This window comes from Fringilla coelebs, assembly GCF_963513975.1.
Source record: "Fringilla coelebs genome assembly, chromosome: 24".
NCBI lineage: Eukaryota > Metazoa > Chordata > Aves > Passeriformes > Fringillidae > Fringilla > Fringilla coelebs.
The window spans coordinates 6,406,924-6,434,189 of NC_140050.1; the positions used below are offsets into that span (position 1 = coordinate 6,406,924).

Consider the following 27,266-nt stretch of genomic DNA (forward strand, 5'->3'; position numbering starts at 1 on the left):
CCTCCTCCTGGGTGTTCCCAGTCCCTGGAGCATCCCAGAGCAGCAGAGAGGGAGGAAAATTCTGGAAAATGCAGCCTGGATGAGCTGAGCACAGAGGGTTTGAGGATTTGGGGCTGGGCTGGGGAATTTGGGGCGAGGGACACTGAGCTGCTGGGTTGGCACCTGAAATTAAATGGAGCAAATCTCAGCTGCTTTTGGGGTTTTGCTTCTTTTTCCTCTTCCTCCATGCTGGTGGAGCAACCCAGAGATGGAGGAAAATTCTGGAAAATTCTGCGCTTTGACAGCCTGGACGAGCTGAGCACGGAGGGTTTGAGGATTTGGGGCTGGGCAGGAAGAATTTGGGACAAGGGAATCCCTCAGGGCGTTTCTGAGGTTAATTGGAAATTAAATGGAGCAAATCTCAGCTGCTCTGGGGGTTTGGTTTCTTTTTTTGGTCCCTTCCAGAGTGGGCAGCCCCCAGGGATGTCCTGGGGTGTGGGACAGGGACAGGGCCCGGCTGGGGGGTGTGGGGGGACCCCAGAAATTCAGGAGTTACCCCAGAAATTCAGGAGCTTGCCCAGAAATTCAGGAGTTACCCCAGAAGTTTCACAGTGGGATTACCCCAAAAATTTGGGAGCAATCTCAGAAGTTTGGGAGTTACCCCAGAAGTTTCAAAGTGGGATTACCCCAGAAATTTGGGATTAATCTCAGAAGTTTCAGAGTTATCCCAGAAATCTGGGAATACCCCAGAAATTTGGGAGTGCCCCAGAAATTTGGGAGTAATCTCAGAAGTTTGGGAGATGTTGTCCAGCCTCTGGAATCCAGCCAGGCCTGAGGGAGACCCTGGCTGTGCTTTAAAACTTCCCCAATTTTATTTTAAGCATCATTCCTCTTGCTGCCTCATCTCTTTATTTCTTTTATTTCAATGCTTTATTTGGCTGTTTGTTCAGAAAGTTTCCAAACCTTTTTTTGTGTCTATTTTGACACAGCATTTGCTGATTCTGCTGCAAATTTGACACAAAATTGACACAAAATCACCCAAAAATGACACAAAACCATTTCCACAGCAGGTTTGGGGCTGTCCCTGAGGCAGTGCCAGCCCAGTGTTCCCTCCCTGGGCTGGAGCCACTCTCATCCTTGCCAGAATCTTCTGGAAATCCTTTTGGATCAGCATTTGGGAATAAATAAACCTTTGTCCAGGCTGTGATGGATGGGGCTGGGGGGCCCTTCCCTCCTCCCTCCCTGATGAAATCCCATTTTTCACCAGCACTTCCCTCAAATCTGGCCCCAGCCAGCAGAAAAATTCCCTGGGCTGCTCCAGAGCCCAAATTCCAGAGGATTTGGGTTCCAATTCCAGAGGATTTTATTTATTTTTTGGTTGTTTCCCAGCAGGGGCACCAACCCCTCCCCTCTGCTGCCCTGATGAATTCCTCATTAACCTTATCACCCTGATTAATTCCTTCTTTTTGTGCTTCCAGGGGGGGAAATCTTGTGCTGCAGAGGTGACAAAGCTGCATTTTTTGTGTCTGCCAGGAGCATTTTGTGCATTTTTTTGTGTCTGGCAGGAGCATTTTGTGCATTTTTTGTGTCTGGCAGCAGCTCCAGCCCAGCCCCCTCCTGGCTGAGGCCTCACAAATGAGGATTTTAATTATTCACAGCCCAGCCAGAGCGTTAATAACGGGAGAAATTAATCACCAGGAGAGGGGGATGAGCAAGGAAAAGCTCCTGGAGATTCCCCCTGAGCACAGGAGGCTGAGCTGAGCAGGAAAGGGAAGGATCCAAGGAAAACTTGGAGCTGCTTCCAGAGGTGCAAGGAGCTCCAAAGGAGCTGGAGAGGATTTGGGATGAGGGGTGGAGGGACAGGAGCCAGGGAGGGATTTGGGAATTCCAGGACACAGGGATGGATTTGGGATTTGGGAATTCCAGGGCCCAGGGATGGATTTAAACTGGAAAAGGGAATCTGGGTGGGATTTGGGCTGGAATTCCTGGCTGGAATTCCCAGAGCAGCTGTGGATCCCTGGAACATCCAAGAAAAGTGGGAGAAAGATTCAGGGAAACCTTGGAGCTGCCTCCAGAGCCTCAAGGGACTCCAGAGGGATTTGGGATGGAATTCCAGGAGCCAGGGAATGGATTTGGGAATTCCAGGGCCCAGGGAATGGATTTAAACTGGAGAGGGGAATCTGGGTGGGATTTGGGCTGAAATTCCTGGCTGGAATTCCCAGAGCAGCTGAGGCTGCCCCTGGATCCCTGGAATGTCCAAGGCCAGGCTGGAGCAGCCTGGGTGAGCCCTGGGCTCCTCCCAATCCCAACCCCAATCCCAAGGGTTCTGGGATTCCTCCCTCCTCCCAGCACTGAGTTTTTCCCCAATCCAGGGCTCAATCCCAATTTCCCCAAAGCAGCAGCAATTCCAGGGCACGCCAGGCCAGGCCTGGCCACGTCACTGCTCCTCCTTGTCCTCGTCCTCGTCCTTGTCCTTCTTCCTCCTCCTCCTCTCCATCCTCCTGTGCAGTTTCCTCTGCAGCTGCAGCTCCCTCCTCCTCTGCAGCCTCTGCTGCAGCCGCTCCCGGCACTCCCGGTTCCTGCCCCGGATCCGCGACAGCTCCGCCCGGCGCCGCACCGCCTGCTCGGGGTCCTGGGGACAGAGGGGACAGCAGGGACATGGGGACACTGACACAGGGACAGCAGGGACACTGGGGACAGCAGGGACATGGGGACACTGGGACAGGGACAGCAGGGACACTGGGGACACTGGGGACAGCGACAGCAGGGACACTGGGGACAGCTCCGCCCGGCGCCGCACCGCCTGCTCGGGGTCCTGGGGACAGAGGGGACACGGGGACAGGGGGACACTGACACAGGGACAGCAGGGACATGGGGACAGTGGGGACACTGGCACAGGGACAGCGGGGACATGGGGACAGTGGGGACACTGGGACAGGGACAGCGGGGACATGGGGACAGTGGGGACATGGGGACAGTGGGGACACTGGCACAGGGACAGCAGGGACATGGGGACAGTGGGGACAGCTCCGCCCGGTGCCGCACCGCCTGCTCGGGGTCCTGGGGACAGAGGGGACAGGGGGACATGGGGACACTGGGGACACTGGGACAGGGACAGCAGGGACATGGGGACACTGGGGACACTGGGACAGGGACAGCAGGGACACGGGGACATGGGACAGGGACAGCAGGGACACTGGGGACACTGGGGACAGGGACAGCAGGGACACTGGGGACACTGGGACAGGGACAGCGGGGATATGGGGACAGCTCCGCCCGCCGCCACACCGCCTGCTCGGGGTCCTGGGGACACGGGGACATGGGGACACTGGGGACACTGACACAGGGACAGCGGGGACATGGGGACAGCTCCGCCCGGCGTTGCAACGCCTGCTCGGGGTCCTGGGGACAGAGGGGACATGGGGACAGCACGGCGGGGACAGGGACAGGTCTCTGGGGACAGGGACACTGGGGACACACCTGGGACAGGACTCTGAGGACAGGCCCAAGACCCTGGGGACAGGCCTAGCATGTTGGGGACAGGCCCAGGACACCACTGGGGACATGCTGGGGGCTGTCCTTCCCTTCTCCCCTTCCCCCACTCCCCAGCTGACGAAGCAGCCGCTCTCACCTTCCCTTCCAGGATCAGCTGCTTCCTCTTGTTGATTTCCTTCTTCTCATCGAAGTCCATCCCCTCCAGCTCCTGGAAGAGCAGCAGAGCCCCAACCTCAACCCTGAGCAGCAAAACCCCTGGAAAAGTGTGAAACCCCCCAAAAGAGCCGGGAGAGGCCCCAGGGGAGGCTGCCCCAGCCCCGGGGCACTCACGATCTCACACTCCCTCCTGGTGACGTTCACTTGGGTCAGGATGTCCAGCACCAGCTGCTCCTGCACACAGAACTCCGGCAGCTGCAGCTCTGGGGCAGGGAGACACGGAGGGTCACAACCCCAGATCCCAAACCCTCCTCAGGGGACACCCAGGGGGACACCAGCAGGGCCCTGGGGTTGTCAGGGGGAATTTCTGGGGGTGAATGTGGGGTTGGTGCACCCTGGGCTCCCTGCAGGGACTCAGGGATCCCCTCTGCTCCGGCAGCTGCAGCTGCAGCTCTGGGGCAGGGAGACACGGAGGGTCACACACCCCAAATCCCAAACCCTCCTCAGGGGACACCCATGGGGTCACCAGGGGGAATTTCTGGGGGTGAATGTGGGGTTGGTGCAGCCTGGGCTCCCTGCAGGGACTCAGGGATCCCCTCTGCTCCTGCAGCTGCAGCTCTGGGGCAGGGAGATATGGAGGGTCACAACCCCAAATCCCAAATCCTCCTCAGGGGACACCCATGGGGACACCAGGGGGATTTTCTGGGGGTGAATGTGGGGTTGGTGCACCCTGGGCTCCCCTCTGCCTACGGCTCCTGCAGCTCTGGGGTTTGCCAAAAAAATACAGGGAATGTGGGGTGAGGAGTGGAATGGGGATCCTGAAACATGGAATGGGGAATGGGATCCTGAAACATGGAATGGGGAATGGGGATCCTGAAATGTGGAATAGGGAATGAGGAATGTGAACCTGAAGAGTGGAATAGGGAATGGGGATCCTGAGGAGTGGATCCTGAAACGTGGAATAGGGAATGTGAAGATGGGAATAAGGAATAGGGGCCCTTAAGAGTGGAACAAGGAATGTGAACCTAAAACATGGAATAGGGACCCTGGAGAGTGGAACAGGGATCCTTAAGGGTGGAATAAGGAATGGGAACCTGAGACAAGGAACAGGGATGCTGAGACATGGAACAGGGATCCTGACACATGGAACAGGGATCCTGACACATGGAACAGGGAATCTGAGCCCTGCTGGTGAAGCAGCAGCTGCTCTCATCAAGAACAGCCCCACACAATTTCTGCTCCACCAAAGGCAGCAGGGACACGAGCAGGGCCCTGCCTGAGCCAGCCAGGGAGCCCAGATCAGGGGCTGGGGAGGGGAAGGGGAAGGGGAAGGGGAAGGGGAGGGGAAGGGGAGGGGAGGGCCAAGCCCACTCACTGATCTCCTCCTCGATGGCGTGCACCAGGTGGATGTCATACTGTGTCACCAGGGTGATGGCCATGCCCTTCCTCCCTGAAAGGGTTAAAACCAGGGATGGGGCAATCCTGGCAGGGAGAGAGGGATGGAGCCAAGGCCCTGCCAACCCCTCCCTCCCCACACTGGGAGAGCTCTCTTGGCTCTGAAAATCCCATTAATGACCCCGTTAAAACCAGCAGGGAGGGGGGAGCCACCCTCACACAGGCAGGGCAGGATCCCAGTGACCCCAGTGGTGTCTTAGAGGAGGGGAAAAAGGAGGATTTTGGGAATTAAAGACACAAATGGGACGTGTCCCTGCCTGTCCCACCCCTGGAATTGTCCCAGGATATTCTGGAGCACTCTGGGATAGTAGGAGATGTCATAAAGGAGGAGAAAAAGGAGGATTTTGGGAATTACACACAGAAATGGGAGGTGTCCCTGGAGCTGTCCCAGTTTCCCCACCCCAGCAGCTGTGCCAGGACATGGTGGGACAATCCCTGCCTGTCCCTGCCTGTCCCAGCCCTGTCCCTGCCCTGTCCCAGCCCTGTCCCTCCTCTGTCCCTGCCCATCCCCGCTCTGTCTCAGCCCTGTCCCTGCCCTGTCCCAGCTCTGTCCCTGCCCTCTCCCAACCCTGTCCCAGCTCTGTCCCTGCTCTGTCCTTGCCTGTCCCTGCCCTGTCCCTGCCTGTCCCATCCCTGTCCCAGCCTGTCCCTGCCTGTCCCAGCCCTGTCCCAGCTCTGTCCCAACCCTGTCCCAGCTCTGTCCCAGCCTGTCCCTGCCATGTCCCAGCTCTGTCCCAGCCCTGTCCTGCTCCATCCCCTCCCTGCATCCTCCTGGCTGTTCCCCTCCCTCCCAGGTGCTGCCCACCATGCTGAGGGTGCTGTGGGGGGCTCCTGGGCCCCCCTGGCCCCTCCCTGGGGGCTGTGACCCCGTGGTGTCCCCGTGTCCCCTCACCTGCCCGCGCCGTCCGTCCCACGCGGTGGATGTAGATCTTGGGCAGCCCCGGGGTGTTGTGGTTGATGACAACCTGCACTGCAGGGATGTCCAAACCTCTGAATTCAGGGAGAAAAAACCACCCAGGGGTGGAGAAACAGCTAAAACAGCACAGAACTGCAAAATGGCACTGGGGTTTGGGGTGGGAGGGACCTGAAAACCCATTTAGTGCTTGCCTGGCATGGGGATCTGTTTAATTCCTGCTCTCCCCAAAAGCCCCAGATCCCCAGGGATTAAATCTTTATTGCTGATGGGAGAATAAATTCCTCCCTCATTGCAATTCCCCAAGTCCTTCCTCAGAGCTCAACAATTTCCAAACTCAACCACTCCCCAAACTCAGCCCTTCCCCAAACCCAACCCTGCCCCAAACTCCTCAGGGCTCAGCAATTCCCAGCCCAACAATTCCCTGTCCCCTTGGAGCTGCTCCCTGGCAGCCCCAGGACCCCCCAGCCCCCCCTGGGCAGAGCCTCAGCACCCCCAGGCTCCAAAGCCCAGCTCAGACAGCTTGGGAAGAGCCTGTCCCACCCAGATCTGGGGCATTTGAGAGTCTGACCTTGCTAAACTCAGCCTAAACTGGTTCTGGTGAACAAACCCAGGTGGGAAGAGCCTGTCCCACCCAGATCTGGGACATTTGGGGGTCTGACCTTGCTAAACTCAGCCTAAACTGCTTCTGGTGAACAAACCCAGGTGGGAAGAGCCTGTCCCACCCAGATCTGGGGCATTGGGGGGTCTGACCTTGCTAAACTCAGCCTAAACTGGTTCTGGTGAACAAACCCAGGTGGGGTTTTGGCTTTACCTGGCAGCCACATCTGTGGCAATGAGGATTTTGAAGATGCTGGACTTGAACTTGGCCAGAGCTGCAAATCTCTGTTTCTGGGAGGAGAAAATTCCAGGTGAGGGCTGGGAGGAAATCCCAGCTGGGAGCAGCCCCTGGCAGGGCCCTGCAGCTCTCACCTGCTTCATCATGGAGTGCAGGGCCACAGAGGGGAAGCTGAACTTCCTCAGCATCATGTTCAGCACCTGGCAGTCCCTGGGAGGGAGGGAGGAAATCAGGAGAATGCTCAGGATGAGGATGGAGCTGGGACAGGGCAGGGACAGAGCTGGGACAGTCCCACCATGTCCCAGGACAGCTCCTGGGGTGGGGAAACTGGGACAGCTCCAGGGACACCTCCCATTTCTGTGTGTAATTCCCCAAATCCTCCTTTTTCTCCTCTTTTATGACACCTCCCACTATCCCAGAGTGCTCCAGAATATCCTGGGACAATTCCAGGGGTGGGACAGGCAGGGACACGTCCCATTTCTGTGTGTAATTCCCCAAATCCTCCTTTTTCTCCTCTTTTATGACACTTCTCATTATCCCAGGGTGCTCCAGCATGGCCTGGGACAATCCCTGGGATGTGAAAACCATGCCAGGGAGGAGGAAAGGAAGAGGAAGAGAGGAGGAAAAAGGAGCAGGAGGAAAAGAAAGGAAGAGGAAAAAGGAGAAGAAGGAAAAGGGGGGAGGAGGAAAAGGAAGGAAGGAAAAGGAGGAGGAAAAAGGAAGGAGGAGAAAGAAGGAGGAGAAAAAAGGAGGAGGAGGAAAAAGGGAGGAGGAAGAAAAAGGAGGAAATAGGAGAAGGAGGAGGAAAAAGGAAGGAGGAGGAAAAAGGAAGGAGGAGGAAAAAGGAAGGAGGAGGAAAAAGGAAGGAGGAGGAAAAAGGAAGGAGGAGAAAAAGAAGAAGAAAAAAGGAAGAGGAGGAAAGAGAGGAGGAGGAAAAGGAAGGAGGAGAAAAAGGAAGGAGGAGGAAGGGGAGGAGGGCTCTCACTTGCAGGTCTTGGTGAAGATGATGATGGCCCAGTCCTCGTGCTGGTCCTGGAAGCTCTGCACCAGGTGCACCAGGTAGGCGTCCTTGAGCGCCTCGGGCACCAGCAGGTACCTCTGCTCCAGCCCCTCCACCGTCCTCACCCTGCAGGGAGCCCCAGGACCCCTGAGGATCCCTGCAAAAGCCCCCCAGGATCACCCCTCGTGTCCCACAGCACGCCCAGCCCTCCCTGCACTCCCTTCCACGAGGAAATTCCCACCTGGGGCTGCTCCCTGCTGTCCTGGTGTCCCCTCCAGGCTGTCCCCTCCTCCTGGGGACTTGGGAATGTCCCCCTGATCCTGCTTTGCTCCAGGCTGAGCCCCTCCCCAGCTCTCTCAGGAATTCTCCAACTCCTTCCCAAAAATTTTCCAGCCCCTTCCCAAGAATTCCCAGCTCCCTCAAGAGTTCTCCAATCCCTTTCTCATCTCCCTTGGGAATTCTCCAGCCCCTTCTCAGCCTCTTCAGGAATTCTCCAGCTCCCTCAGGAACTCTCCAGCTCCTTCCCAAAAATTTTCCAGCCCCTTCCCAAGAATTCCCAGCTCCCTCAAGAGTTCTCCAATCCCTTTCTCATCTTCCTCAAGAGTTCTCCCGCTCCTTCCCAGAAATTTCCCAGCCCCATCCCAGAGATTTCCCAGCCCTGTCCCAGCTCTCTCAGAGATTCCCAATTCTCTCAAGAATTCTCCAGCCCCTTTTCAGCCTCTTCAGGAATTCCCAGCTCTCTCAAGAATTCTCCAGCCCCTTTCCAGCCCCCTCAGGAACTCTCCAGCACCTTTTCAGCCTCTTCAGGAATTCCCAACTCTCTCAAGAGTTCTCCAACCCCTTTCTCATCTCCCTCAGGAATTCTCCAGCTCCCTCAGGAACTCTCCAACTCCTTCCCAGGAATTTCCCAGCCCCATCCCAGGAATTTCCAACTCCCTCAAGAATTCTCCAATCCCTTTCTCATCTCCCTCAGGAATTCTCCAGCCTCTTCAGGAATTCCCAGCTCTCTCAAGAATTCTCCAGTCCCTTCCCAGCTCCCTCAGGAGCTCTCCAACTCCTTCCCAGGAATTTCCAACTCCCTCAAGAGTTCTCCAGTCCCTTTCTCATCTCCCTCAGGAATTCTCCAGCCTCTTCAGGAATTCCCAACTCTCTCAAGAATTCTCCAGCCCTTTCCCAGGAACTCTCCAGCCCCTTTTCATCCTCTTCAGGAATTCCCAACTCCCTCAAGACTTCCCCAACCCCTTTCCCACCTCTCTCAAGAACCCTCCAGCCCTTCCCAAGACCCCTCCCCACGTCCTTCTCCCGACACCCCAAAATCCCAGGAAAAAGCGTGGAAAGGAGCCAAACCCCTGGGAGAAGGGGGAGTTCTGGGCACTCACGGGGCCGTGGCCTCCCAGAAGAAGGGGCTGTTGGCAGCCAGGGCCCGCAGCTGGCTCAGGGTGGCCGTCAGGGTGGCACTGAAGAGCAGCGTCTGGCGGCGCGCGGGCACCGCGCCCAGGATCAGCTCCAGGTCGGCGCTGAAGTCGGCGCTGCCCTGCTCCAGCAGGCGGTCAGCCTCGTCCAGCACCTGGGCACAGCTCCCTCAGGGGATGGGAACCCAGGGATCCGCCAGGGATCCACCAGGGATCCGCTGGGAACCCAGGGATCCGCCAGGGATCCGCCGGGAACCCAGGGATCCGCCAGGGATCCGCCAGGGATCCGCCAGGGATCCGCTGGGAACCCAGGGATCCGCCAGGGATCCACCAGGGATCCGCTGGGAACCCAGGGATCCACCAGGGATCCACCAGGGATCCGCTGGGAACCCGGCAGGGAAATCCCAGGGAGCCACCAGGGATCCACAGGGAACACGGCAGGGAAACCCAGCAGGGAAACCCAGCAGGGAAACCCAGCAGGGAAACCCAGCAGGGAAACCCAGCAGGGAAACCCAGGGAGCCATGGATCCACCAGGGATCCAGCAGGAAATCCAGCAGGGAAACCCAGCAGGGATCCGCTGGGAACCCAGCAGGGAAACCCAGGGATCCACCAGGGAAACCCCAGGGAGTCAGGGATCCAGCAGGGAAACCCAGCAGGGAAACCCCAGGGATCCACCAGGGATCCACTGGGAAACCCCAGGGATCCACCAGGGAACCCTGCAGGGAAACCCCAGAGATCCACCAGGGCTCTGCAGGGAACACAGCAGGGAAATCCCAGCATGCCAGGGATCCACCAGGGAACCCAGCAGGAAAACCCAGGGATCCGCCAGGGATCCACAGGGAAACCCCAGGGATCCACCAGGGATCCACAGGGAACCCAGCAGGGAAACCCAGCAGGGACATCCCAGGATTCCAGGGATCCATCAGGAAACCCCAGCAGGGAAACCCCAGGATTCCAGGGAATCCACCAAGGAATGCACCAGAATTCTCAGGGATCCACCAAGGAATGCACCAGGGAGTCTCAGGAACCCACCCAGGGACTGGGGAAACCCAGGAGGATTCCCAGGAATCCACCCAGGGAACCTCTGAGGATTCCTGGAAATGCTCCCAGGGATGGAGGGAGCCCCTCAGGATTCCCAAAAACCCACCCAGGGAACCCCTGAGGATTCCCAGAACCCCCCCAGGATTCCAGAGAACCCGAACCCAGAGGGATTCCCAGAAATCCACCCAGGGAACCCCACAGGATTGCCAGGAATGCTCCCAGGGATGGAGAAAACCCCTGGGGATCCCCAGGAACCCCCTGAGGAACCCCAGAACCCCCCCGGGACCCCCTCGGGATCCCCAGGAACCCCCTGAGGAACCCCAGAACCCCCGCCAGGACCCCCTTGGGATGCCCAGAATTCCCCCAGGACCCCCTGAGGAACCCCAGAACCCCCCCGGGACCCCCTCGGAATCCCCAGGAACCCCCCCAGGAACCCCCCAGGACCCCCCCAGGACCCCCTGAGGATCTCCAGGACCCCCCCAGAACCCCCTGAGGATCCCCAGGAACCCCCCAGGACCCCCCGGCTCACCAGGAACTTGACCTTGGCCAGGCTGAAGGTGCTGGAGCTGCGCAGGTGGTCAGCCAGGCGCCCGGGGGTGGCCACCACCACGTGGGGCCGGCGGGCCAGGGCCAGCGCCTGGGCCACCATGTCTGGGGACAGACAGACGGACAGACGGGCTGGGAATGGGCTGGGAACGATGGGAACACTGGGAATGGGGGACAGGGCCTGGGCCAGCATGTCTGGGGACAGACAGACAGACAGACAGGCTGGGAATGGGCTGGGAACGATGGGAACACTGGGAATGGGGGACAGGGCCTGGGCCAGCATGTCTGGGGACAGACAGACAGACAGGCTGGGAATGGGCTGGGAACGATGGGAATGGGGCTGGGATTGGGCTGGGAATGATGGGACACTGGGAATGAGGGACAGGGACAGGGCCTGGGCCACCATGTCTGGGGACGGACAGATGGACAGGCTGGGAATGGGCTGGGAGCAATGGGAATGGGGCTGGGGATGGACTGGGAATGATGGGGACACTGGGAATGGGAGCCAGGGCCAGGGCCTGGGCCACCATGGCTGGGGATGGACAGACAGACGAACAGACAGACAGGGAATGGGCTAGAAATGCAGGTCAGGGCCTGGGGCACCATGTCTGGGGACAGACAGACTGAATGGGAATGGGCTGGGAACACTGGGATATGGGGCTGGGAACACTGGGAACACTGGGAATGGGAACAGGGCAGGGCCCCCAGACTCACCGAGAGCCCCCAGACCCACCGAGGTCCCCCAGACCCACCGAGGGCCCCCCAAAGCCCCCCCCGACTCACCGAGGCCGCCCACCACCACGCAGTCCTTGAGGCCCAGGGGTTTGCCCAGCACCCGGAACTGCTCGGCGATCTGGTACGCCAGCTCCCTGCACCGGGAGGGAGAACCGGGAACCGCGGCTCAGCCGGCCCGGGCTCCTCCCGGGGCTCCTCCGGGGCTCCCCCAGGCTCCTCCCGGCTCCCCAGGGCTCCTCCCAGTACCCCGGGGCCCCCCCCGGTTCCCCCCGGCTCCTCCTGAGCTCCCCGGGGCTCTCCAGGGTCCCCCCCAGAGCTCTGCCCGGTTCTCCTCTGCCTTCCCGGGGCTCCCTGGTTCCCCCGGAGCTCCCCCCGGTTCCCCCCAGGCTCATCCCGGTTCCCCGGGGCTCTCCCTGACTCCACCAGGGCTCTCCCCGGTTCCCCACGGGCTCCCCCACATTCCCCCGGTTCCCCTGAGCTCCTCCCGGTTGCCCCGGAGCTCCTCCCGAGCTCCCCCCAGCCCTCTCCGGTTCCCCCCGGAGCTCCCCCGGTTCCCCCCGGAGCTCCCCCCAGCCCTCTCCGGTTCCCCCCGGTTCCATCGGAGCTCCTCCCGGTTGCCCCCAGCCCTCTCCGGTTCCCCCCTCGGTTCCCCCGGAGCTCTCCCCAGCCCTCCCCGTTTCCCCTGGAGCTCCCCTCGGTTCCCCCGGAGCTCCCCCCAGCCCTCCCCGTTTCCCCTGGAGCTCCCCCCGGTTCCCCCCGGAGCTCTCCCCCAGCCCTCTCCGGTCCCCCCGGTCCCCCGGTACCGGGTGGGGGTGAGCACGAGGCAGAAGATGCCGTAGGGGTCCTGGGCCAGCACGTGCAGCACCGGCAGCACGAACGCCGCCGTCTTCCCGCTGCCCGTCTGGGCACAGCCCAGGCAGTCCCGGCCTGCGGGGAACCGGCGGCGTCAGCGGGAACGGGAACGGGGAATGGGGAATGGGAGTGGAAACCGGGGAACGGGGACCGGGGAATGGGAACGGGAACCGGGGAAAGGGAATGGGGAATGGGGAACGGGAATGGGGACCGGGAATGGGAACCGGGGAACGGGAATGGGGAACGGAAACCGGGGAACAGGAATGGGGAACGGAAACCGGGGAACGGGGAATGGGAATGGGGAACGGGTAATGAGGAACGGGAATGGGAACCGGGGAAAGAAAGGGGGAATGGGGAATGGGGAACGGGAACAGGGAACGGAAACCGAGGTAAGGGGAACGGGAATGGGGAACGGGAGCAGGGAACCGGGAATCGGACGGAGAAAGGGGAACGAGACCAGGAACGGGAACCGGGAGGGGAACGGCCGGACCGGAACCGGGAGCGGAGAAAGGGAAGGGAGGGAGAGCGGCCGGGCCCGAAGGAGGCGCGGGGACCCTGAGGGGCCGGTCCGGGGCAGGGCAGGGCCGGGGCTCACCCTGCAGCACGGCCGGGATGCAGGCGGCCTGCACGGGCGTGGGCCGGAGCAGCCCCACCTGCCGGGCCTGCTCCGCCAGCCACGGCGCCAGCCCGAGCGCCCGGAACTCCGCCATGGCCGCGCTGCCCGCGCCGCGCGCCCCGATGGCGTCACCGCCGCGCGCGCCGCTCATTGGCCGGCTCGCTCCGACCCCGCCCACACGCGGCGCCGCGAGTCCCGATGGCGTCACCGCCGCGCTCGCCGCTCATTGGCCGGCTCGTTCTAACCCCGCCTCGATGGCGTCACCGCCATGCCTGCCGCTCATTGGTCAGCTCGCTCTAACCCCACCACGATGGCGTCACCTCCGTGCTCGCCACTCATTGGCCGGGTGGTCCTAACCCCGCCCACAAACGGCGCCGCGCGCCCCGATGGCGTCACGGCCTCGCGCGCCGCTCATTGGCCGGCTCGCTCCGACCCCGCCCACACGCGGCGCCGCGCGCCCTGATGGCGTCACGGCCGTGCTCGCCGCTCATTGGCCGGGTCGTCCTAACCCCGCCCACTCGCGGCGTCGCGCGTCCCGATGGCGTCACTGCCTTGCGCGTCACTCATTGGCCGGTTCGCTCCGACCCCGCCCACAAGCCGTGCCGCGCGCCCTGATGGCGTCACCGCCGTTCTCGCCGCTCATTGGCCGGCTGGCTCTAACCCCGCCCTGATGGCGTCACCGCCGTGCTCGCTGTTCATTGGTCAGCTTGCTGTAACCCCTCCCACACTCCGCGTCCCCACCCGTCGCTTTGCTGACGTGTCTCCTCCTCGCGTTGCTATTGGCGGTTCCCATGGAGACGGCGGCTCCCGGCAGCCCGCGCGGCGCGGGCGCTTCCGGGTTCGTGTCTGAGGGCGATGGCGGCCGGGGCGGGCGCGGCGCCGGCCGGGGAGCCGGACGAGCTCTTCGACCTCCGCAACAACTTCTACATCGGCGCCTTCCAGGCCGCCATCAACGAGGCGCAGCGCGCCAAGGTCGGGACCCGGCCGGAACCGCGAGGGGCCGTGAGGGGCCGGTGTGAGGGGCTGGTTTGTGTGGGGTTGGTTTGTGTGGGGTTTTTCTCTGGGGTTGGTTTCTGTGGGGCTGTTTGTGTGGGGCTGCGTTTCTAGGGTGGGTTTCTGTGGGGATGATTAATGTGGGGCTGGTTTTCTAGGATGGATTTTATGGGATTGTTTAGCGTGGGGTTGGTTTTGTAGGATGGGTTTTGTAGGATGGGTTTTGTAGGATGGGTTTTGTAGGATGGGTTTTATGGGGCTGCTTTGTGTGGAGCTGTTGGTGTGGGGTTGGTCTTGTGGGGTTTTTCTGTGGGGTTGGTTTTATAGGGATGGTTTGTGTGGGGTGGTTTTGTGTGGGGTGGGTTTGTGGGGCTGTTTTGGGGTCCCTGAGGGTTCCCTGTCCCCCAGCCCAGCAGCCCCCAGCAGGAGGGGTTGCTTTGGGGTGGGTTTGTGTGGGGTGGGTTTGTGTGGGGCTGTTTGTGTGGGGTGGGTTTGTGTCAGTGGGTTTTTGGGGCTGTTTTGGGGTCCCTGAGGGTTCCCTGTCCCCCAGCCCAGCAGCCCCCAGCAGGAGGGGTTTGTGTGGGGCTGTTTGTGTGGGGTGGGTTTGTGGGGCTGTTGGTGTGGGTGGGTTTGTGGGGCTGTTTTGGGGTCCCTGAGGGTTCCCTGTCCCCCAGCCCAGCAGCCCCCAGCAGGAGGCCGAGCGGGACGTGTTCCTGTTCCGATCCTACATCGCCCAGGTGAGCCTGAGCTGAGCTGAGCCCCCCCTGCCTGGCAGGGACCCCCCCCCACCCCCCCTGTGCCCCTGGGCACTGCCAGCAGCCGGGGCTGCTCTGGGAATCCCTGCCCCAATCCCACCCAGATCCCCCTCTGCAGCCCCAACCCATCCCTGGGCCCTGGGATTCCCAAATCCCAAATCCATCCCTGGGCCCTGGGATTCCCAAATCCCAAATCCATCCCTGGGCTCTGGGATTCCCAAATCCCAAATCCATCCCTGGGCCCTGTCCCTGCAGATCCTCGAGAGTTCTGCTCAAACCTCACCCTCCCTTCTCTCCCTTCTCTCCCTTCTCTCCCTCTCTTCCTGCCCTTCCTGCTTTTTTTTCTTTTTCCTGATTTTCCTTCTCTCCTTGATCTTCCTTCTCCCCTTTCTCTTCCTTCTTTTCCTTCCCTTTTCCTTCCCTTTTCCTTCCCTTTTCCTTCCATTTTCCTTTCCTTTTCCTTTCCTTTTCCTTCCCATTTTCTTCCCTTTTCCTTCCCTTTTCCTTCCCTTTTCTTCTCTTTTCCTTTTCTTTTCCTTTTTTACATTTCTTTCCTTTTTACATTTCTTTCCTTTTTCTCCTTTCTTTATTTTTTCTCCTTTCTTTCCTTTCTTTCTTTTCTTTCCTTTCTTTCCTTTCTTTCCTTTTTCTCATTCCTTTCCTTTCCTTTCCTTTCCTTTCCTTTCCTTTCCTTTCCTTTCCTTTCCTTTCCTTTCCTTTCCTTTCCTTTCCTTTCCTTTCCTTTCCTTTCCTTTCCTTTCCTTTCCTTTCCTTTCCTTTCCTTTCCTTTCCTTTCCTTTCCTTTCCTTTCCTTTCCTTTTTCTTCCCTTTCTTCCCTTCTTTTCCTTCCTTTCATTTTTTCCCTATTTTTCCCTTCTTTTTTCGTCCTTTCTTTCCTCTCATTCTTTCCTTTCTTTCCTTTCCTTTTTTCCCCTGTTTTTCCCCTGTTTGTTTTTCCCCTGTTTTTCCCCTGTTTTTCCCCCTGTTTTTCCCCTGTTTTTCCCCATTTTTCCCTGTTTTTCCCCCCTCCCCTGTGCCTGTTTTGCAGAGGAAGTTCGGGGTGGTTCTGGACGAGCTCCAGGGCAGCTCCAGCCCCGAGCTGCAGCCGGTGCGGATGTTTGCTCAGTTCCTGGCCAGTGACAGCCAGAGCCAGAGGTGAGGCCGGCCCAGCCCCTCCTGGGGGGTTCCTGGGGGGTCCTGGGGGTCCTGGGGGGTCCTGGGGGGCAGCCAAGCTCCCAGAGGCCCCAGGAATTCCTGCAGGCCCAGGAGCTTTGGGGCTGGGGTTTGATATCCAGGGATCCCTTCCAGGGAGGGAGCAGCCTCAGCTTCTCCTGGTTTATCCTGCTTTCTTCTTTGTTTTCTCCCCTTTTTTTCTCCCCATTTTCCTCAATCCCCCCCCCCATTTTCACCCCCTTTTCTCCCCCATTTCCTCCCATTTTCTCCCTCATTTTCCCCTATTTCCCCCCATTTTCTCCCCCATTTCTCTCTTATTTTCTTCCCTATTTTCTCTCCTGTTTTCCCTCATATCCCCCCATTTTCTTCCCCATTTTCCCCCCAAACCCACCCCTTTTCTCCCCCATTTCCCCCCTTTTTTCCCTCCCATTTTCTCCCCGATTTCCTCCCCCCTTTCCTCCCATTTCCTGCCCTATTTTCTCCCTGTCTCCCCCCGTTTTCTCTCCTATTCCCTCCCATTTTCTCCCCTATTTCTCTCCCATTTTCCTCCATTCCATCCCCCCAAATCCCCCTTCTTTTCCCCCATTTTTCTCCCCCATTTCTCTCCCATTTTCTCTCCTGTTTTCCCCCATTCCCCTCCCCTTTTCTTTCCCCCTTTTCTTTCCCCCTTTTCTTTCCCCCTTTTCTTTCCCCCTTTCCTTCCCCCTTTCCTTCCCCCTTTCCTTCCCCCTTTCCTTCCCCCTTTCCTTCCCCCTTTCCTTCCCCCTTTTCCTTTCCCCCTTTTCCTTTCCCCCTTTTCCTTTCCCCCTTTTCCTTTCCCCCTTTTCCTTTCCCCCTTTTCCTTTCCCCCTTTTCCTTTCCCCCTTTTCCTTTCCCCCTTTTCTTTCCCCTTTTCTTTCCCCTTTTCTCCCCCTTTTCTTCGCCTTTTCTCCCCATTTCCACCCCCATTTCCACCCCCTTTTCCCCCGCATTTCCTGCCCCATTTCCCCTATTTTCCCCCCATTTTCCCCCATTTTCTCCCCCATTCCCTGCTATTTTCCCCCCATTTTCCCCCCATTTCCCCCCATTTTCTCCCCCATTCCCCCCAAACCCCTTTCCCATTTCCCCTTTTCCCCTGCCCAGGGACTCCATCGTGGCAGAGCTGGACAAGAAGATGGCCAAGAGCGTGGACGTGGCCAACAGCACCTTCCTGCTGATGGCAGCGTCCATCTACTGCCACCAGCAGGACCCCGACGCTGCCCTGAGGGCCCTGCACCAGGGGGACGGCCTGGAATGGTCAGGGCACCCCAAAAACCCTCCCCTGCACCAGGGGGACGGCCTGGAATGGTCAGGGCACCCCAAAAACGGGGGTCAGAAACGGGGGGACAGCCTGGGATGGTCAGGGCACCCCAAAAACGGGGGTCAGAAACGGGGGGACAGCCTGGAATGGTCAGGGCACCCCAAAAACCCTCCCCTGCACCAGGGGGACGGCCTGGAATGGTCAGGGCACCCCAAAAACGGGGGTCAGAAACGGGGGGATGGCCTGGGATGGTCAGGGCACCCCAAAAATGGGGGTCAGAAACGGGGGGACGGCCTGGGATGGTCAGGGCACCCCAAAAATGGGGATCTGGGGACAGCCTGGAATGGTCAGGGCACCCCAAAAACCCTCCCCTGCACCAGGGGGACGGCCTGGGATGGTCAGGGCACCCCAAAAATGGGATCAGCACCAGGGGGACAGCCTGGAATGGTCAGGGCACCCCAAAAACGGGGGTACAAAACAGGGGGACAGCCTGGGATGGTCAGGGCACCCCAAAAATGGGATCAGCACCAGGGGGACAGCCTGGAATGGTCAGGGCACCCCAAAAACGGGGGTACAAACAGGGGGACAGCCTGGAATGGTCAGGGCACCCCAAAAACCTCCCCAGAAACTGGGGGACAGCCTGGGATGGTCAGGGCACCCAAAAATGGGGATACAAACAGGGGGACAGCCTGGGATGGTCAGGGCACCCCAAAAACCCTCCCCTGCACCAGGGGGACAGCCTGGAATGGTCAGGGCACCCCAAAAACCCTCCCCAGAAACGGGGGGACAGCCTGGGATGGTCAGGGCACCCCAAAAACCCTCCCGTGCACCAGGGGGACAGCCTGGAATGGTCAGGGCACCCCAAAAATGGGGGTCAGAAATGGGGGGACAGCCTGGAATGGTCAGGGCACCCCAAAATGGGATCAGCACCAGGGGGACAGCCTGGGATGGTCAGGGCACCCCAAAAATGGGATCAGCACCAGGGGGACAGCCTGGAATGGTCAGGGCACCCCAAAAACGGGGGTACAAACAGGGGGACAGCCTGGATGGTCAGGGCACCCCAAAAATGGGATCAGCACCAGGGGGATCCCAGGAATGGTCAGGGCACCCCAAAAACCCTCCCCTGCACCAGGGGGACAGCCTGGGATGGTCAGGGCACCCCAAAAATGACCCTCAGGGCCATCCCAGGGGGTTTTGGGGTCAGAAGGGGCCCTCAGGGGGTTTTGGGGTCAGGAGGGACCCTCGGGGGGGTTTGGGGTGAGTCCAGCTGGGTCAGTCCCTCTGCTCCTGTCCCTGCAGCTTGGCCATGATGATCCAGATCCTGCTGAAGCTCGACAGGCTCGACCTGGCCAGGTGGGATTGGGCCTTCCCTCTTCCCTCTTCCCTTTCTCTTTTTCCTTTTTATTTTCCTTTTCCTTTTTCCTTTCCATTTTCCTTCTCCTTTCCCCTTTCCCTTTTTCATTTCCCCTTTTCCTTTTTAATTTTTCCTTTTCTTTCTCCTTTTTCATTTCTCCTTTTTCATTTCTTCTTTTCCCTCCTCCTTTTCCCTCCTCCTTTTCCCTCCTCCTTTTCCCTCCTCCTTTTCCCTCCTCCTTTTCCCTCCTCCTTTTCCTCCTCCTTCCCCCCCTCCTTCCCCTCCTCCTTTCCCATTTCCAGGAATCACACCAGGCTTCTCCTGGTGAAATCTAACACAGAAAACTCGAGGGGAAACACCCCCAGTTTGTTTGGTTTTGTGCTGAAATCCCTTTTCCTTTGTGATTCCCCCTTCTCCTGCAGGAAGGAGCTGAAGAAGATGCAGGAGCAGGATGAGGATGCCACCCTGACCCAGCTGGCCACAGCCTGGGTGAACCTGGCCCTGGTGGGTCCCAAAATGTCCCCAAACCCCCCAGGGAGCTGCTCTGTGTCCCCATCCAGACTCCAGGACACAAAATGTCCTTTGAGAGGTTTGGGGACGAGGCAAAACCGCTGAGTTTGGGGGTGCAGGAGGGATGGAAACAACTCCTGCAATTTGTGGGATCCGGGGTCACACAGCTTGGGTCTCCTTAAATAAATTCACATGCCTGGGATCCCATTAAATCAACTCCTCACCAGGAATTCCCATGACCCCAAAGATGTAAATCAGGATTTTCCAGCCCAGGAATGACCCCAAGGATGGAGATCAGGAATTCCATGACCCCAAAGCTGTAAATCAGAATTTCCCAGCCCAGGGATGACCCCTGTCTGTAAATCAGGAATTCTCATGACCCCAAGGATGGAGATCAGCATTTCCCATGACCCCAAAGCTGTAAATCAGAATTTCCCAGCCCAGGGATTACCCCAAAGATGGAAATAATGATTTCCCAGCCCAGGGATGACCTCTGGCTGTAAATCAGGAATTCCCATGACCCCAAGGATGGAGATCAGGATTTCCCATGACCCCAAGGCTGTAAATGAGGATTTCCCAGCCCAGGGGTGACCCCAGGTGTGTAAATGAGGATTTCCCAGCCCTGGGATGACCCTGAGGATGGAGATCAGGATTCCCCAGCCCAGGGATGACCCTGAGGATGGAGATCAGGAATTCCAATGACCCCAAGGCTGTAAATGAGGATTTCCCAGCCCCTGGGTGACCCCTGACTGTAAATGAGGATTTCCCATGACCCCAAGGCTGTAAATGAGGATCCCCCAGCCCAGGGATGACCCTTGTCTGTAAATGAGGATTCCCCAGCCCAGGGATGACCCTGAGGATGGAGATCAGGAATTCCAATGACCCCAAGGCTGTAAATGAGGATTTCCCAGCCCCTGGGTGACCCCTGACTGTAAATGAGGATTTCCCATGACCCCAAGGCTGTAAATGAGGATTTCCCAGCCCAGGGATGACCCGTTGTCTGTAAATCAGGATTTCCCAGCCCAGGGATGACCCTGAGGATGGAGATCAGGAATTCCCAGCCCAGGGATGACCCCAAGGCTGTAAATGAGGGTTTTCCAGCCCCAGGGATGACCCCTGTCTGTAAATCAGGATTTCCCATGGCCCCAAGGCTGTAAATGAGGATTTCCCATCCCTGGGATGACCCTGAGGATGGAGATCAGAATTCCCGCCCTGGGATGACCCCAAGGATGGAGATCAGGATTTCCCATGACCCCAGACATGTAAATGAGGATTTCCCAGCCCAGGGATGACCCCAAGGAGGGAGATCAGGAATTCCCATAAACACTGTGGCTGTAAATGAGGATTTCCAGCCCAGGGATGACCCTTGTCTGTAAATGAGAAATTCCCATGACCCCAAGGCTGTAAATGAGGATTTCCCAGCCCAGGGATGACCCCAAGGCTGTAAATGAGGATCCCCCAGCCCCAGGGATGACCCTGTCTGTAAATCAGGATTTCCCATGACCCCTGTCTGTAAATGAGGATCCCCCAGCCCCAGGGATGACCCTGCCTGTCCCTGCTCTCCTGCAGGGCGGGGAGAAGCTGCAGGATGCCTTCTACACCTTCCAGGAGCTGGCAGACAGGTACAGCCCCTCGCTGCTGCTGCTCAACGGGCAGGCGGCCGCTGCCATGGCCCAGGGCCGCTGGGACGAGGCCGAGGGGCTGCTCCAGGAGGCCCTGGACAAGGTACAGCCCCAAAGGGGGCCCTGAGGGATGGGGGACAGCCCCAAAGAGTGCCCTCAGGGACAGGGGACAGCCCCAAAGGGGGCCCTGAGGGACAGGGGACAGCCCCAAAGGGTGCCCTCAGGGACAGGGGACAGCCCCAAAGAGTGCCCTCAGGGACAGGGGAGAGCCCCTCAGGGACAGGGGACAGGCCAGAGGAACCTCTCAGGGACAGGGGACAGCCCCAAAGGGTGCCCTCAGGGACAGGGGACAGCCCCAAAGAGTGCCCTCAGGGACAGGGGACAGGCCAGAGGAACCTCTCAGGGACAGGGGACAGCCCAAAGGGTGCCCTGAGGGATAGGGGACAGGCCAGAGAGAACCCACAGGGACAGGGGACAGCCCCTCAGGGACAGGGGACAGCCCCAGAGGGTGCCCTGAGGGATGGGGGACAGGCCAGAGAGTGCCTTCAGGGACAGGGGAGATCCCCTCAGGGACAGGGGACAGGCCAGAGATCCCCTCAGGGACAGGGGACAGCCCAAAGAGTGCCCTGAGGGACAGGGGACAGGCCAAAGAGTGCCCTGAGGGACAGGGGACAGCCCAAAGGGTGCCCTCAGGGACAGCCCCACAGGGACAGGGGACAATTCAGAGAGTACCCACAGGGACAGGGGACAGGCCCACAGGGACAGGGGACAGGCCCACAGTGACAGGGACAGCCCAGAGATCCCCACAGGGACAGGGGACAGCCCCTCAGGGACAGGGACAGCCCCAATCCCCAGGAGTTTTCCTGCTCAAATCCACAGCAATGACAATTTTATGGATCCGCCTCGTTGTGCTTGGCCTTGTGAGTGGTTTATTTTTATTTTTTTAAATTTCTTATTTTTATTTTTATTTTACCCCTCTCCCCAGGACAGCGGGCACCCTGAGACGCTGCTGAACCTGGTGGTGCTGAGCCAGCACCTGGGCAAGGCCCCCGAGGTGAGAGCGGGGCTGGGGAGTGGGGTCAGTTTGGGGTCATTTTGGGGTTAAATGGGATAATTTGGGGGGAAATTGGATGATTTTTAAATCATTTTGGGGATAAATGGGATTATTTTGGGATTATTTGGGGGGTAAATGGGATCATTTTGGGATTATTTGGGGGGTAAATGGGATCATTTTGGGGTAAATGGGGTCATTTTGGGATCATTTTGGAAATAAATGGGGTCATTTTGGGGATAAATGGGATTATTTTGGGACCATTTTGGGGTAAATGGGGTCATTTTGGAATCATTTGGGGAATATATGGGATTATTTTGGGATAAATGGGATTATTTTGGGACCATTTTGGGATAAATGGGATCATTTTGGAATAATTTGGGGGGTAAATGGGATCATTTTGGGGATAAATGGGATCATTTTGGGATCATTTTGGGACCATTTTGGGGATAAATGGGTTCATTTTGGGACCATTTGGGGGATAAATGGGACCATTTTGGGCTCATTTGGGGCACTGGCAGCTCCCAGCCCCAGGAACTGTTTTTGGGGGGTTTGGGGGATTTGGCTTTTCCCATGGAACTCGATGCTTCTTGAGGTCCCACCCAACCCGAACCATTCCAGAATTCCACAATTCCTCATTCTTGAGAGAAAAACCCCAAACATTTGGAGTTCTAAGTTCAGCTCTTCCTGATTTATTTTTTTTTCCACCACTGAAAATTGATTTTAAAATATTTAATTTTTTTATTCCAAGTGTGTGCATGGCTCCTGCTGGTTTGAACAGGGACAGTGAGAAAATCAGTGAGAAAAAAACCTCATTTAGGTGGGATTCTGCCACCTCAAAACTGAATTTTTTTGTCCCTCCAGGTCACCAATCGTTACCTGTCCCAGCTGAAAGATGCTCACAAAAACCATCCCTTCATCCAGGAGTACCAGGCCAAGGTGAGAAAATAGAAATAAGAATAGAAATAAATCAAATAAATTGAATTTTCCCCCATTCTGGTGGAGCCAGGGGAAATAAATCCCAAGGGTGCAGCTCCATCTGGTTGAGTTTTTTCATTTTTTTGGGAATCCCAAAGCTGGAAGAAAAACTCTGAGATGCAGATTTTTTAATCCAGGTGGAAATTTGTGCTCAAAACAGGAAAAAAAATGGGAGAGGGGATTTGGGGAGAGGGGATTGGGGAGAGAGGAAGGGAAAAGCAGCAAATGACAAAAAAAAGGGAAAAATGGGATTTGCTGTGAATTTAATTGGGTTTAAATAAATTGGAATTAATTAGGGAGCTGATTGTGGTGGGTTCGGCCTGAGGGGAGGGAATAAATGTAAATTGGAGGGGGATTGATTGGTAATAATTAATTAATTATCAATTAATGATTAATTTTTTTTTGCTGTGGTTGCAGGAGAACGATTTTGACCGCCTGGCCCTGCAGTATGCACCCAGTGCCTGAGCCTGGGAGCCAAAAAATCCTCTCTGGGAGCCAAAAAATCCCTTCTGGAAAACAAAAAATCCCTTCTGGAACCCAGAAATCCCTTCTGGAACCCAGGAAATTCTCCCAGAAACAAAAAAAATCCCCTCTGGAACAGAGAAATTCCCTCTGGAACTCAGTAAATTCCCTCTGGAACCAAAAAATCACCTCTGGAATCCAGAAATTTGCTCTGGGAGAGGAAAATTCCCCCCTGGATTACAAAAATCCTCTCTGGGACACATAAAGATCCCCCCTGGAACTCAGAAATTTCATTGGAACACAAAAATTCCCCCTTGGAACCCAAAAAATCCCTTCTGGAACTCAGAAATCCCCTCTGGTACTCAGAAAATCCCCCCTGGGACACAAAAAATCCCCCTTGGAACCCAAAAAATCCCTTCTGGAACCCAGAAATCCCCTCTGGAACCCAAAAAATTCCCAATGGAACCCAGAAATCCTCTCTGTGTTCCATAAAAATCCCCTCTGGAACTCAGAAAATTCCTCCTGGAACACAAAAAATCCCCTCTGGAACCGAAAACTCCCCCCTGAGTCCCAAAAAATCTCCCCTGGAACCCAGAAATTCCCTCTGGAACCCAAAAAATCCCCTCTGGAACTCAGAAATCCCTTCTGGAACACAAAAAAATCCCCCCTGGAATCCAGAAATCCTCTCTGGGGCATAAAAATCCCCCCTGGAACTCAGAAAATCCCTTTTGGGACCCTTTTGGGACCCAAAAAATCCCTTCTGGAACCCCAAAAATCCCTTCTTGAACCCCAAAATTCCTTCTGGAACCTAAAAAATCCTCCCTGGAACTCAGAAAATCCCCCCTGGAACCCAGAAAATCCCTTTTGGGACCCGAAAAATCCCTTCTGGAACCCCAAAAATCCCATCTTGAACCCCAAAATCCCTTCTGGAACCCCAAAATTCCCTCTGGAACCCAAAAAATCCCTTCTGGAACTCAGAAAATCCCCCCTGGAACCCGGAAATCCCAAATTCTGCATCACCCCCAGCCCTTCTGACAGTTCCTTTTGGGATAAAAATGCCTGGCCAGAGGGAAAACCCCAAAAGAATTTAAAAAAATTTTAAAAAGGAATAAATAAAAATAAAAATAAAAATAATTTTCTTGTAACAGGCTCAGGCTGAGTCTGGTGTCCCTCCTGCAGTGTCCTTGTCACCAATCCCAGCCAGATCCAGACTGGAGGTTTTAGGATTTTTTAGGAATTTTAGGATTTTTTATTTTTTAGGATTTATGGCCACTTCCCCTTTGGAATTTCCCCAATCCCAGCCAGATCCAACCTGGATTTTTTAGGGACTGTTTTGTCAGAAATCCTCCTGGAATTTCTCCCAGTTCCAGCCAGATCCAACCTGGAGTTTTTAGGATTTTTAAAGAATTTTAGGATTTTTTAGGATTTATGGCCACTTCCCCATGGGAATTTCTCCCAATCCCAGCCAGATCCAACCTGGATTTTTAGGATTTTTTAGGAACTTTAGGATTTTTTATTTTTTAGGATTTATGGCCACTTCCTCATGGGAATTTCCCCAATCCCAGTCAGATCCAACCAAGATTTTTTTAGGAATTATTGTGACAGAAATCCCTTTGGAATTTCCCCCAATCCCAGCCACGTCCAACCTGGATTTTTTAGGATTTTTAAAGAATTTTAGGATTTTTAAGGATTTATGGCCACTTCCCCATGGGAATTTCTCCCAGTCCCAGCCAGATCCAGCCTGGATTTTTTAGGATATTTTAGGATATTTTAGGATTTTTTATTTTTTAGGATTTATGACCACCTCCCCCTGGAATTCCCCCCAATCCCAGCCAGACCCAACCTGGATTTTTCGCAGTTCCGGCCCCTCCCCCGGCGCTTTGGGTGATTTTGGGGCAGTTTTGGTTCCGGTGGCGCTGAAAGGTCCCTTTGTGCCCGCCCGGCCGGGGCACCGCGTGCCAGCGATGTCCCCTCAATGTCCCTTTGTGCCACCCTGAAAGGGCCCAGTGTGCTCGGGAATTCCTGCCGGGCCCGGGACCTGGGCTGGGTTGAGATTTGCATCGTTTTTATTTTAGATTTACATCGTTTTATTTTAGATTTACATAGTTTTATTTTTATATTTATATCGTTTTTACTTTTCTATTGATATAATTTTTATTTTATATTTATATCATTTTTATTTTCTATTTTTATCATTTTTATTTTATATTTATACCATTTTTATTTTCTATTTTAATCATTTTTATTTTATATTTATACAATTTTTGTTTTCTATTTTTATCATTTATATTTTATATTTATATCATTTTTATTTTCTATTTTTATCCATTTTTTCTAACATTTTTACTTTCTATTTTATATAATTTTTATTTTCTATTTATATCATTTTAATTTTATATTAATATAATTTTTATATTTATCTAGTTTTATTTTCTATCATTTTATTTCATCTTGATATCATTTTAATTTTATATCATTTTATTCCCTATTTATATCATTTTAATTTTATATTACTTTATTTCATCTTGATATCATTTTAATTTTATATCATTTTTTAATTTTATATAATTTCATTCCATCTTGATATCATTTTAATTTTATAGCATTTTATTTCATATTGGTATTTTAATTTTATATTATTTTATTCCATATTGATATCATTTTAATTTTATATCATTTTATTCCATCTTGATATCACTGTTCCTTTCCCTGGCAGCTCCAGGGGTGCCTGTGATGATGATGATGATGATGATGATGATGATGATGATGATGATGATGATGATGATGATGATGATGATGGATTTCAGTGAGATATTTTCATCCAAACTTCCTTGGAGAGGAAGTTTGATTTTTAAGCTGAATTTTATTTTTCCAGACTCATCTTCAAGGTGAATTTTATTATTCTTCAAGGTGCATTTCATTAATCCAGGCCCATTTTCAGGTGAATTTTATAATTCCAGACCCATTTTCAGGTGAATTTTATGATTCCAGACCCATTTTCAGGTGAAGGTTCCAAGGTTTCCTCTGAGCTTTGTGCTGTGGGAGGGCACAAAATCCCTGGAGAAATGAATTTATTTTCTTTGTACATCAAAGGAAACGGCGCTGCAGGGAGAGAACTCGGGCAGGGATCTTCAACGCTGAGCTCCGTGCACCTGAACCCCAAATTCACATGGAAATGCCCCAAATTCACATTGAAATCCCCCAAATTCACATTGAAATCCCCCAAGTCCACACTTGAATCCTCCAAATTCACATTTAAATCCCCCAAATTCACATTGAAATCCTCCAAATTCACATGGAAATGCCCCAAATCCGCACTTGAACACCCCAAATTCACATTGAAATCCCCCAAATTCACATTGAAATCCCCCAAGTCCACACTTGAATCCTCCAAATTCACATTCAAATCCCCCAAATTCACATTGAAATCCCCCAAATTCACATTTAAAACCCCCAAATTCACATTGAAATCCCTCAAATTCACACTTGAACCCCGTAAAATCCACATTTAAATCCCCCAAACTCGCACTTGAGCCCCCAAATTCGCACTTGAATCCTCTAAATTGGCACCTGAGACCCCGAGGTGTCCCCCGAGTCCCCGCAGTGGCAGCTCCGTGCTGTGCCATCACCGTGCCACCTCTGTTCCATGCCGTGCCATCTCCGTGCCATCACTGTGCCATGCCGTGCCGTGCCATCTCTGTGCCATCACCGTGCCATTTCTGGGCCATTTCTGGGCCATTTCTGGGCCATCTCTGTTCCATGCTGTGCCATCATCGTGTCATGCCGTGCCACCACCGTGCCATTTCTGTGCCATTTCTGTTCCGTGCCGTGCCATCACCGTGCCATCACCGTGCCGTGCTGTGCCATCTCCGTGCCATCTCTGCTCCATGCCGTGCCATGCCGTGCCGTGCCATCTCTGTGCCATCACCATACCATCTCCGTGCCATCTCTGTTCCATGCCGTGCCGTGCCGTGCCATCTCCATGCCCCTCCCCGCCGCCCCGCCGGGCGGGCTCAGCGCTTCCCCCGGTTCCATCACCCCCGCTCCCCA

General features: G+C 55.7%; 2 protein-coding genes across 2 annotated transcripts; one reads left to right on the forward strand and one right to left on the reverse strand.

Annotated features, from left to right (window-relative positions):
• Positions 1–922: 922 nt before the first annotated feature.
• On the reverse strand, positions 923–13,153 carry DDX49 (DEAD-box helicase 49). The gene is made up of 13 exons (XM_084221240.1): positions 13,019–13,153; positions 12,375–12,498; positions 11,620–11,705; positions 10,820–10,941; positions 9,216–9,403; positions 7,822–7,962; positions 6,971–7,046; positions 6,813–6,889; positions 5,978–6,075; positions 5,006–5,080; positions 3,805–3,893; positions 3,611–3,682; positions 923–2,611 (listed from the first exon to the last, which is right to left on the reverse strand). Exons 1-13 carry the CDS (start codon positions 13,131–13,133, stop codon positions 2,417–2,419), a joined length of 1,458 nt encoding a protein of 485 aa, XP_084077366.1. The 5' UTR covers positions 13,134–13,153; the 3' UTR covers positions 923–2,416.
• Positions 13,154–13,876: 723 nt separating this feature from the next.
• Positions 13,877–23,953, forward strand: COPE (COPI coat complex subunit epsilon). Its single transcript, XM_084221253.1, has 10 exons — positions 13,877–14,011; positions 14,707–14,769; positions 15,836–15,942; positions 17,083–17,235; positions 18,539–18,592; positions 19,016–19,097; positions 20,673–20,828; positions 21,711–21,779; positions 22,641–22,715; positions 23,172–23,953. The coding sequence occupies exons 1-10, from the start codon at positions 13,895–13,897 to the stop codon at positions 23,217–23,219; spliced, it is 924 nt and encodes a 307-aa protein (XP_084077379.1). The 5' UTR covers positions 13,877–13,894; the 3' UTR covers positions 23,220–23,953.
• The last annotated feature ends 3,313 nt before the right edge of the window (positions 23,954–27,266 follow it).